The 13,290-nt window shown below is 34.0% G+C and overlaps 1 protein-coding gene across 1 annotated transcript; it reads right to left on the reverse strand.

Moving 5' to 3' along the window:
* Positions 1–641: 641 nt before the first annotated feature.
* On the reverse strand, positions 642–7,195 carry LOC127865144 (putative nuclease HARBI1). The gene is made up of 6 exons (XM_052405034.1): positions 7,004–7,195; positions 6,106–6,245; positions 5,166–5,357; positions 4,503–4,575; positions 4,279–4,378; positions 642–3,201 (listed from the first exon to the last, which is right to left on the reverse strand). Exons 1-6 carry the CDS (start codon positions 7,193–7,195, stop codon positions 3,101–3,103), a joined length of 798 nt encoding a protein of 265 aa, XP_052260994.1. The 3' UTR covers positions 642–3,100.
* Between the last annotated feature and the right edge of the window lie 6,095 nt (positions 7,196–13,290).

The raw sequence follows: 13,290 nt of genomic DNA on the forward strand, positions 1-13,290 counted from the left end.
TTGTGTTAACCACAAATGATACATGAATGTGCCATATGTTTTGTTTAAAATATAATTTTGTTGAATGAATAAAGTATAATGTATTTTATTTATTTACTTGCAGCCACATGTCAAGCATGTAGGAGCAGTGTGACGAAAACCCAGGAGGAGATGCTGATTGCATCAAGAGAAAGAAATACCATACTGAAAGACATTAACAAAAATCTCGAGGAACTGGTTTCTTTAAAGAAAATGAAATTCTTAAATGCGCAATTGTTTCCCTTATTGTAAATTGGTTTTAACTGTGATGATGTTAAGTGTTAAGTGTTTCTATGAACCGTATAAACTAAATGATGTAATTTTATTATTAATTGTCAGACGAGTTATTACACTGTGCCCAGTTGGTATATTGTAATTTCTAAATAATAATAAATACATGTGAATGTTCTTTATGTTTTATTAATTGAATACAAGTATAGTTGCAATTGTTATCAAAAACCATACATATCATTAGGATAAAAATGCCTATAAAATTACGAAAAACTTGAACAGGTAGATTAATAATTTAGGAAGTACAATATACCAACTCCGCATGGTGTTGTAATTCATCTGACAATTTATAATAAAACTAAATAAAAATATTAGAAAAAACTCTTAAAATGTGAATGTTCTTCTGTTTTATTTATTGAATACAAGTGTAATTGGAACTGTTATCAAAAACCGTACACATTATTATGCTAAAAATGTCTATACAAATACTAAAAAATTCCATTGTTAAATTAGAGATTAAACTATATATAACAGTTTATAACAGTAGCTAAAAACCTTTAACAGAGCATCATACCAAGGCCAATGCAAATGTTCAGTATCAAGCCAATCGGTCAATTCTTTGACGAGTTATTGATCTGAAACGATTTTCATACCTATTTTGTGAATACGTTATAATACCTGTGACCTTCAACTTTGACCTAGAGTCCTGAAAATCAATAGGCGTCATCTGTCGGTCATGACCAATATCCCCATGAACTTTCCTAACCCTAAGCATTCGTGCGTTATCATCTGGGAAACAATTTACTGCTTCGAGTCACTGTGACCTTGAACTTTGACCTAGTGATCTAAAAATCTATAGGGGTCATCTGGCAGTCATGATCAATGTAACTTTTAAGTTTAATGATCCTAGCCGTAAGAATTCTTGAGTTATCATCTGGAAACTTAAGAGTATCCGGGGTACATGCAAATAGTACCCTAGCCGACAAAGACCAATCAAGCCTTTAATATTGAAAATACCAAACACAAACAGTATTTTGATGCCATATTGATTTTCATGATGATGGTATAATCACCATTCAATTTTTTTTTAGAAACCCGCTAAATAAACGTGTGATTTTCAACATCTTTGAGATTAAGAACTGTTCGATCACAACTTGTAGATGTATTACACGTTCAACATTGGCGGGTGGTGTAAATAAGTCATCATTTTTGCCATCAATAAGTACACGTCAACAAAGATTTTAATGAGTTAAACATAAATCATTTATAAAGCAACACAACGATTTAGGATAAACTTACAGTAACCCTTTGCATGCTGGGAAATTTGTCGTCTGCTAAAATGTCGTCTGCTGAATTTGTAAAATAAGCATTTTCTTCATTTTTTTTCAAAGAATACTATCAGAATAGCAAACAGTTTGGATCCATATGAGACGCCACGTTCTGTAGCGTCTCATCTGGATCCAAACTGTTTGCAAAGGCCTTTTAAATTCGGTTCCCGCACTGAAAGGGTTAATTATCAACTGAAAAAAGTTAAATTATCTAAGTATATAATGGGCCATAATTCTGTCAAAATGCTAGTCAGAGTTACATAACTGCCTGCACAGTCCCCTTATGATAGTTAGTAAGTGTTGCAAGTATGAAAGCAATAGCTTTGATACTTTAGGAATAAAAAGAACCTAAACACAAAACTTTAACAAATTTTCAATTTTATAAGTATAACAAGAGATGTGTTTGTCAGAAACACATTGCCCCCTATTGCGCCCATTTGAAATCTTGAACGACACTTGACGCATATGTATTTAACCCTTTTTCTCTGAGAAATCATTCAGCACACATTTTTAACCAGATTTTCCGAAGGAAAAAACTGGTTATTAGATTTGCGAATGCGGGCTGGCTGGCTGGCTGGCTGGCGGGCAGGCGGGCGGAACAAGCTTGTCCGGGCCATAACTATGTCGTTCATTGTCAGATTTTAAAATCATTTGGCACATTTGTTCACCATCATTGGTAGGTGTGTCGCGCGAAATAATTACGTCGATATCTCCAAGGTCAAGGTCACACTTTGAGTTCAAAGGTCAAAAATGGCCATAAATGAGCTTGTCCTGGCCATAACTATGTCATTCATTGTGAGATTTTAAAATCATTTGGCACATTTGTTCACCATCATGGGACGGTGTGTCGCACGAAAGAATCACGTCAATATCTCCAATGTCAAGGTCGCCACGACTAAAAATAGATTTTTTTTTTAAAACAAACTTACAAAGGGGGTTAATTTTGTTTGTTCATTTCAAAAGTTCAGTTTTAGTTTTCTCCCTTTATCAGATTTTTTTTTCACAATGAAAACCTGGTTTTGTGACAATTTTGTCCCTTGTATAGACTTGTTTTGTTTTTATCAGCTGTAAATGAACACACATTTTTAAGACTTGTTTTGTCTTAATCAGATTTAAATGAACACACATTTTTAAGACTTGTTTTGTCTTTATCAGATGTAAATGAACACACATTTTTAAGACTTGTTTTGTCTTTATCAGATGTAAATGAACACACATTTTTAAGACTTGTTTTGTCTTTATCAGATGTAAATGAACACACATTTTTAAGACTTGTTTTGTCTTTATCAGATGTTAATTAACACACATTTTTAAGACTTGTTTTGTCTATGTCTCAGAGCGCGTCACAATATATCCCTTCTTCTTCGAAGGGGGGGGGGGGGGGGGGCATAAAAGAACTAACATTTAACGAAACAGTTCAATCAGCTGCTGCCTCTTGTTGACTGCTGCTCCCTGCACTGGTGCATTGTTTGGAACCTCCTGCTCAATCTCGTCCCCAACTTCTTCGTCTATCAGAGGGACGTTTAATTCCAAGCACAGGTTGTGCAGGCGCATGCAAACTGTTGCAATTTCGCAGCACTTATTAGGCTGGAAAGGCAAGCATCCACCAGTGCGATGCAGACATCTAAAAATTAACCCAAATCTTTATTTAACATAGCAATTAGATACTCAAAGATGCAGGGGGCACTCCTCGTTAAAAAATCTGCACCAAAATTTTCGACATTTTATATGACTAAAATTTGCGGTTTTCAATGAGATCCATTTGATGTCCATATAAAGAAATACAGTATGTTTCTCTATGAAACAAATTGTCAATAGCTTATGAAAACATGTTATTTGTTTCTGTATTCACCATTTATGCCCAATTTAATTTAAATACACTGGAACAATCGCTTTCATATAAAAAGAGGATACACATAATGTTTATGGGCCACGATCTGTGAAAAAGGTGGTTTAATGCATGTGCGTAAATTGTCATCCCAGATTATCCTGTGTAATCCGTTAAGGCTAATCAGGGCAGACACGTTCCGCCTTAACTGGATTTTTGTCATGATGAGTCTCCCTTTAAACGAACAAGAGATGTTTGTCAGAAACACGATGCTGGCTTTGAAATAAAATTTCAATTTATAATTTGGCAGGTTTAAAAATTATTTCCCTTTTATTAGTTCCCTCAGAATGTACTTTTTTACTTTTGACCTTGAAGGATGACCAGACAGTTCAAATGCTATATGCCACCCTACAGGGGGCATAAAAATACAATAAAAACAGAGTGTGTCACCCTTGATTGGCCTGTGCAGACTGCACAGTCTTATCTGGGATGACACTTTACGCACATGCATTAAACCCCCTTTTCACAGAGTGAAGATCATATTGAAGAGTTTAAATAAAATGAATAAGAATATCATTTTATTTTAACCCGAAAATCCACAAGTTACTGGTATGCACAATGTTGTTTTTTGAACAAATATACATTAATGCAAAAATCCTCATTCATTAAAAAAAAGCTTAATGAAGTCATGAATTCAAACATTTTAGTAGTTAAGCTGAAACTAATGATTATATAGAAGTTGACAACTGTCGCGATGAGACTTATACTTCGCTGCTTATATAATAAATTACCTAAATCGTGATTTCAAAACACCAAATGCTCATTCTACGACTATCCGTCCTCTACATAAATGGTCGTTGTAGGCTTGCTCACCATCATTGGAGGGATGAGGTACAGGGGTCATGAGGTAGGTCCTTAATGGATATCCGCTATCCCCTAGCAGATGACCCACATCATTGGTGCTCAGATATTCCTGTAAATTAAACTATTTTATTGAACAGTCACTTTGTCTATGATATAGCATCTTAATAAGTTTCACCAACCTAGCTTAAGTATATTTTATTTTATGGTAAATTAAATAAATGCAACTAGGTTACCTTTACGCCACTGCTATCAAACACCGCAGCATCATGAGTCGCACCAGGCCATCTTGACACGACATCTGTGAACCTTAAAGAATAGTACATGATTGTGTAAGTTTGAACCAGGTTTTAAAGATAACCACAGTACATACTTTGCATTGACTCTGCCAATGTCTTTATCTGATAATGGCGGAGGTCCTGAAAAATAATATGAAGGCACTTCTGTGAACACAGTTTAAAATTGACTCTCCTTTCTCAAGATGCAGCATGTTTTTTTTTCTTTTAAGATATTATGGGCATTTTTTACTGTTGAATTGAGCTGAAAAGAATAAACAGGTCAAAAGAGTTAGTTAAAATGTTGTAACAGACCATTTATCTGCTATAATTCATCTTGCCACCAATTGTTTATAACAAGAACTGTCAGATGACAGCGTGCTCGACTATTCGAGTGCTTGACAGTATAACGTAAGCCATCATGGAGAGGAGGGTATACTTTGGGGGTGTGTCATTTAATTTAATATTCAATTATCTAAGTATAAAAGGGGCCATAATGTTTTTTGGGCATGTACATAAATAAACACTATTTGATGATGACAATTGCGCTTGATTCAATTTATGGTATGTCTCTTTTATATATTATTTGATGATAAAAAATCATAATACTATATTTACATTTACCTCATGTTGGCGTCAACGACAGCCTGTACATTAATGGCATGGAACCCCTTCCTGCACACATAGGCCTCTTCAGCCTCAGCAGGTTTGATAATGGGTACAAGGGTCCCGTCGACTGCCCCAACTACATTTGGCAGCTGACATTTTCTGAAAAATTCTTGCTTGACAAGCAGAACAGCTGGTCCTTGTGGAAATCTAAAAATATAAATATATTTTTATATAACTGAGTATAAAATTGAAAATAAAAATAATTAAGTGAGCATTATTAAAATAGTTTTATTACAATTTAAGATCATCATATTGTAGCTACAGGTTGTAGCTCTTAAATGAAAGTCTATGACATTATTTTGTATAAGCTTAGGTTAAGGTTTTAATGAGGCTTGATCATTTTCAATTCTAAATAATTTAAATGATCCGATGAGAATGAATTGACTTGAATTGCTATGATATAACTAACAAGAGCTGTGTTTGTGAAACACAATGCCCCCGACTGCCCGCTTTGAAGCCATATCTTTGACCTTGAAGGATAACACAGACCTTTCACCACCCAAAATGTGCAGCTCCATGAGATACACATGCATGCCAAATATCAAGTTGCTATCTTGAATATTGCAAAAGTTATTACCAAGGTTTAAGTTTTGTGACAGACACAAACAGTGACAGACAAGCCAAAAACAATATACCCTGATCATGCGATCTGGGGGCATACAAACTCAAACATGCAAGTAAAAATGATTCAAATAAGCGCAAGATATATATATCAGGAAGAAAACATCCGAAAATGGAAAATATAATATACTCTGGGTTTATCCTAAAATAAATGAATCTTCATTATGCATAGCACAAACAACTTTATCATCCATATATTGTGAGCCTACAGTTATACGCATACAAAAATAAATGATACATTAAGTACATTTTTGGAATGGGTCTGGAATATTACCTGATATTTTTCAACTTTTGATTTACAGCTGAGATGAACTTCTGTAAAATCCGACAGAAGCTCGACTTGCTTATTCCGTGGATATCACCCACTTCCGAGTAAAAATCTCCCTTAGCAAGATACCTCAATGATGCTAAAATCTATAAATAAAAGAATAAATTAAATATATGATTTTTCATTTTCACATTACCAAAACAAACAAAGGGAACAAATGCACAAAAAGGGAATATGATAAAAATAAATACTTTAAATGGCTTTAGAGTAGATCTTAATGGGATTGTAGAGTTATATGGCATAATTGGGCACTGCAGACTTGGGTGCAGTATTGAATTATCTTTAAATAAATTGTTAGCAAATGAAAACAATATAGAAACAAACACAAACAGTATTTTGATGTCATCATAATTATATGCATAGTAATTTTCTTAATCATGATGGTATTATCACCATTCAATTTATTTTAAGAGACTCTTTGGATAACCGTATGATTTTAAAGACATTTGTTGTTTTGTTAAGTATTTTTCAATCACAACTTGTAGAAGTATTACAAGGTCATCATTAGCGGGTGGGGTAAATAAGTCTTCATTTATTTTCTTCGATAAATTCACATCGACGAATATAAAATGAGTAAAACATTAATTATGATTAAGCACCACAACAATTTAAGATAAACCTAATTATCAATATAAGCTTTTATTCATTAAAGATACAAAAGTCATCGTTTGATTGTTTTGCGATTAAATGTGTGTTGACTGTTGTCAATTGCTATGTAAACAAACTTGTAAAGGGCAACTACTCTAAAGTTGTAAGGTTAAATTCTACTTTGTTGGTTGAAAATAAATACAATTTTATAACTATAATTGCGTAAATCAAAAGTTTCTTCGCACTTTTTACATACCTGTGTGACGGGATCAATGGCATGAGATCGCCGGCAAGTTGGTGCTATTTCTTCCCCAATCAAAACCACCAAACGCTCTATACCGCCCCTACTTAAACGATATCTGGATACAATGTCCTCATCTCTTAAGTTTTCGAGAACTATTCTCTCTCTAAACAGCCTTGGAATCGGTACTTTGCGATCTTCTTTCATCGTCGACGAGGAAAACGACCGCCATTTTTACGTTAATTTACGGTTGCCCTTACCCAGTCGTATATTTATGTATGAAATTTCTGTAAGATAAATTTACGATTTGCTTGATGAAACGCTAATTCACTGAAACGTCGTAATTTATGTAAAACGTAATTTACAACTAGTCGTAAATCGTTGATGAAACGGCTCGCAGCAGGCTACGAAACATTTGTAGAAATACTACAACCGTACGAAACAATGCCAATATCCGATGTAGTTCGAAAGTAAACACAGGATGCAGCCCCTGTTACTGAGCCGTATGAGAAGGCGTCAAGTCGAATTGGTGCATGTCCATGTGTTGTTCGCCTGGACAGCCAAGGAACCACTGCCGGAGTTCCTGTCCCATTTTCCGTATGCATAACCGGCTTCATATCGCGCAAAAAATATGCTACCGATTCTAATGCGATTTGCTTAGAAATTTGATCGGTAAGATGCCATAAGAACTGCATTTCAACAAATCAATTTAGTACAATGAATTGACTACAGCTTTAATGATCTATTTAAATGAAGTTCACCTATCCAAAATGACAGGCGATTCTTGGTATGATTATGGGTAACTAGTAAAGGATAATGAAATCCGCAAAGATATGTGTATCGTGCAGCTTTCTGGAAGCCTACCAATGTATAGTCGGATGTAATCCGCGTCGTTATGTCGTACCGTGACACAATCATTGTCGATATGTCAATACATCAAGTATTCATTATACAATAGGTCATGAAGTCAATTAAATCCGTTGTCGATCCCGGCCGATTCTAAATATTGTTACTCATAGTTATGATTGAATTGTTTATTACATACTCTCAAAATCATTCAAAGCATCATTCATCATCATCATCATTGTTCTTGGTTATCTTACGAAGTTTCTTTTCCTTAAAGTAATAAAACAATGAAACATTAGGCATGAGTATTTGTATTAGACGTATTATTCTGAGTTACACATGCATTCAAAAACAATTCTTCTGTCGCTCATATGTCTTAAATGTGAAACGTTGATCAAAATTCGTGGCACCGTTCAGTTGAACAAGAGCTGTCTCCGTCGTAAGACATATGCCCCCGGAAAACGTTTTTTTGAAACATAAACGCAGATTTCGAAACCTCAACGCGGGCCCGGAGTTCAAGGTCAAGGTCAAAGGGGTAAAAAATTTGTGCTTATGGATAGGCCTTGTCCATATACACATGCATACCAAATATGAAGGTTACATCTGAAGGGACATAGATGCTATGAGCATTTTTCGAAACCTAAACGCAGTTTTTGAAACCTAAACGCGGACCCTTAGCTCAAGGTCAAAGTCAAAGGGGTCAAACTTTGTGTGCGTATGAAAAGGTTTTGTCCATAAACACATGCCAAGCAAATATGAAGGTAACCTCTGAAGCGACAAAGAAGTTATGAGCATTTTTCAAAACCTAAACGCAAAGTGTGACGGAAAGACAGACGGACATACGGACAGGCTGAAGGACAGACGGCAGGACAGACGAACGGACAGTGCGATCACTATATGTCCTCCTTCAGGGGCATAACAATCTTTAGAACGTCTGCAAACTTTGCGACATCCTTCTCCAGCAATTCAACAGAGTTAGGGTCCCATCTTACATAAACTACTATATTTAAAAACCAATGCTAAAATATTAGTTTAACAAACGACCATATGATGGGAGTTGATGGTATGTTAAGGTTAATGTTATGTGTCAAAATGACCACACATAGAAAAAAACGAAAAATATTAAAATGATCATTAATATCTAAAATAAATAAATGAAATTTACATATGGTTTCAATAATTACATATTTTTTCGATATATGTATACATTTTCCAAAAAAAAAAACACTCACAAATCTTAGTAATGATGTCATTATTAGAAAAATACTCCAATGTATGGCAAATTCTCAAATTCATAAAAAAACACACACATGAACCAAATAAAACCACCAATAGTAAAGGCCAGTTATATTTAAGGTAATACTACCATTGAATTGCGTAAATAAAGCCCCACAACGACATTATGCGTATTTCAAATGAACATATCTATCCCAAGAGTCGCTATTTTTAGCTTTCGGAAACAGTCTAAGTTTCCACTTGCATAGCATGCGATCAAGAGGAGTTATGATGTTATAAAATATATTTCCTGAAAATATATAATTTTCAGATTAATTCAATAACAATGACACTTACACGAAATGCACTAATTCAATAGAATATTGATACATTTGAGTCTCCTCCCGATTTAATTTCATCTGTCGTCCATCTTGGTCAGCAATTTGTATTTATCCGCATATACGGATTTGTTAAATATTGCTTAAATATGATATTTATTCGATTACATAACTTTCAATTACCTCATAAACAAACTACAAATATTTAAGAAAAAATGGATTGGTAATAATGTATAAATGATCGAATTTCAAAAAAAAAAAATTCCGAATAAACTTCCGGCAAATAACGCCTAGCTGAACAAGTGAACATGACAAGACAAATGCATTTTTGAACGATAACAAGGTTTTTATAGAAAGGTAAGTGTTCACTTGGTTTTATATGTACGTGTGCCCAACATGTTTATTCATTGTGCCGATCCCACAAATAGTATTGCTAGATCGTAAATCGAAATAGTGTTCTGTCGACTTCCTTGAAACCGGATGTTTTTATGCCGCTTAAATTTCGAGCAGGACATACACATGGTCGTAATTTGTTTTAAGGTAGCCAATTAGCCGTCTTTCCCAGTCTTATATATATGTCTTGTATCGACACCCCGCTATACAGGGAATGTCAGTATATATATATATATATATATATATATATATATATATATATATATATATATATATATATATATATATATATATATATATATATATTTATATATGATTATAGTATACAGACCATAAATTACTTTGCATGATAATTTATTTTAGCTCGATTGCGGAATAAGTTTTTACAAATTAGATTAATCGCTTTCAAGTCCGTTTCCTACGGTAATCCTACGGTCGCTAGTCTGACGTCGTTACTACTGGGCCACACATGCCATAAATTATTCAGCTATAGTTTGACTTTGAATTGCTATTTAAATGGGAGAGGAATATGCAATACAAGACTTTACCTTGTGAGGTACTTTAAGAGTTGACCCCCTTAGCTCAGCCGGTAGAGCTCAAGACTGGTGATCTCGAGGTTGGAGGTTAGATCCCCGGGGTCGGCCTCTAATAATTAAGAACAGTCTTTCAGATGAGACTTTTATATTTAGCAGGGATAAATGAAATGAAATAAGAATAGATATTTCGTACATGTTGTTGAATACTGTATGTTTTATTTGTATAATAGTTCCGGGAAATCTGAAACTTTCTAGTGAAATAAATATATATCTATATTGAGGTGGTATTGCCATTATTATTAGACAAAGAACTGATAAAATTGTGTTCATTGGTATAAGAAACAAGTACTGTTACATATGCTCACATGCTGAAAATAATCATCAAACAGTACCACATCACCAATACTTCAAGAACTTGAACTCCAATTCTCAAGCCATGTAAGCTGATATCATCCGTGAGGGATTCCGTGTGGCAGAGAAAATGCATGGGTTACGGTATATGTGGTTAGTTGGTGATGGTGTTTATTCAGTGTATGCCAATATACATGAAGAAATTCCAGTTTGGGGAAGTCATGTTCAGAAATTAGAATGTTCTCATCAAGTTTGTAAGTGTCTTCGTTCCAATTTGGAAAAACTAGTGGAGGCAATTCCTCATTACAAAGGTAGGAACAATCTTACAAAAGCGTTTTGAATTCGATTAGTAAGTACTGCCGGATGTGCTATCAGGATCCAAAAAAGAAAATCTACATCATGCCTACATCAAGTAAGAAAAAGACATCCAAAACTCAGTTCACCACATTTTTGGAAACCGAAACAACTGTTCAGATTTCTGTGAAGCAAAATCCCTTCCACCTATAACTAAACTGAACCTCTTTTTAAAAATCCAGGTATTTTGAATAATAAGAGTCACCATTCTATTTCAAGGGCTTAACAATTTTGCTATAACCAGATGGACAATTTTAAACCATCTCAAATTGAAAGAAATTGCAGACGACATATAAACTTGTAAATTTTTTTATAAATATATGAAATATGTTTGACTGGGTTGAAATCATTGTGATAAAAGGAGATATTGCTCATCAATAACACGATTTTATGAGTTTTGTGCAGACGACTCTAGAAATCATAGTTTTACATAGAAATACACAGCTAAGTATCATGTTTTTTTTCTTTCTTCCTTCTGAACAAGTACTGTCCTTGTACCGTTTTGAATAATGTGTTCCTTTTGGCAAACCGAAACTTTTTATACATTTGTATATCGATTCCTTGTACCCATTTTGACAGCGTGGCACTCGCTGTGCTCCGTAGAAAAAAACGTGCATTACAAATCGATCGAAATCACGTGAAGTAGTAAGAAAACCTGGAATGTGTATACACATACCCGAGAAAACACATCATTATTTTGACAGTTTGTCGCGATAAGTAAAACAACTTTTAACATTAATCAGGAAGAGATTGAGCTTATTAACAGAAATTATCACACATAGATATAATCACTTACCCCATTTAAAATATTTTCCAGCTGAAAATTTCCCCCCACACGTCTTTTTTTAGTGTATTTGTATTATTTTTTCTGGAGCCGAAGTGCATCTCACATAATATCCATCCGACTTCCGTCGTTTTCACTTTCGTTATTAAAAACTCCGTTTGAAGTAATTATTTTTACATTTAGGTTGTTGAAGCGAATTATTATTATATATAATCAATAAAATAGTATACCGTGATGAATTGAACGGAGTTTCGTATCGATCTTTCTGTCAGTCTGTAAGCGTACTATTTTGTGCGCAATAATAAAAGTACATGTGATTCGACAACAATTGTAAACATTGGTGAAATGCTTCTTACAAAGTTATTTTTTGGTGTGTTTATGAGGTCTGATCATGCAGTTTGTACACATCAACGGAAAGATTACAATCCAATGCATTTGTCATCGTCAACCGTTTGGAATGTCAATTAGGCGATACGTGAGTTTTTAGCATGTTTCTTTCAATTTTATTATACTAAAAAATAGCTGCCCCCATCGTCATGAAAAGGCATGTGTTCGAGTTTTGATATTTCTAGATATGTATTTTTTTTACTATTTAAGCGTAACTTGCCCTCATAAAAGTCGATATTATTAACTAGTTATATAATTTTCCGCCGATATACTGGGGTACGTTTATTAAACACCATTCAGATTTATTAAAATAATGTCTATTTTTGTGTTAAAATCGCTTTGTATTTTGATTGATTTTTTCGATTGTATGATATTTTGCTGCACAAAATTTGTAGCAGTTTGAAGGAAAACCATCCTTTTAAGCAAATATGTAAAAATGTTCGTTTAGTCAAATTTTAGTTCAATGCTAGGGGTCTCACATTTTCAAACTGAAGCCTCTACATGAACCTTTAAGTAGTTCCCAATATGTTTTGTTAACTTTTGGCAGTTTTTGATGTTTTTCTTTTGCATGTTTTAGGATTGTTGGTGTGTGTTATGTGGACTTTTCATTTGTAGTACCTAAAAGTAAGTGTATACAATATTTTGACCAAAGGAATTTGTTCAATTTGTTATTTTGATAATTATATGCATGCGCTGTAATTTCTTCAAAAGCAACATTTTGCATCATATTTTTTATTATCATTTACTGATATGTTCTACAAGTATTTACGAGCCCATTGCCATATAAATTGAATTAATTGTCATAATATGTATAGAAGTATTCCTATGTGAAGCATACGCCGTTTTACACTTTACATGAACCTTAATCAGCCTTTATTAAACACCCATATCTAATCCACGTCAAATAGACCGTTCCATAATTTAGTCATTACATAATTATCTCCCCTGAATTCTCTCCGCGTCCGCCATTACACTGCTGCTTAACAATCGGTAACATATATAAGAGAGCACTGATTATTCAGCGGATGAATTTCTTTCTAAATTCTAAGGCCGTCATAACATGGTCTTGGTTGTCTTGGAAAACTAACACATTGACAC

This window comes from Dreissena polymorpha, chromosome 1 (genome assembly GCF_020536995.1).
Source record: "Dreissena polymorpha isolate Duluth1 chromosome 1, UMN_Dpol_1.0, whole genome shotgun sequence".
In the NCBI taxonomy this organism is placed as follows: domain Eukaryota; kingdom Metazoa; phylum Mollusca; class Bivalvia; order Myida; family Dreissenidae; genus Dreissena; species Dreissena polymorpha.

Excerpts from the sequence above, each read along its gene's own strand:
- LOC127865144 (XM_052405034.1), bottom strand. The coding sequence starts at position 7,195 with ATGAAAGAAGATCGCAAAGTACCGATTCCAAGGCTGTTTAGAGAGAGA. Across the intron at positions 5,358-6,105 it reads CAAAAGTTGAAAAATATCAG|ATTTCCACAAGGACCAGCTG; the intron begins GTAATATTCCAG and ends TTATATTTTTAG. Across the intron at positions 4,576-5,165 it reads GTCGTTGACGCCAACATGAG|GTTCACAGATGTCGTGTCAA; the intron begins GTAAATGTAAAT and ends CTATTCTTTAAG.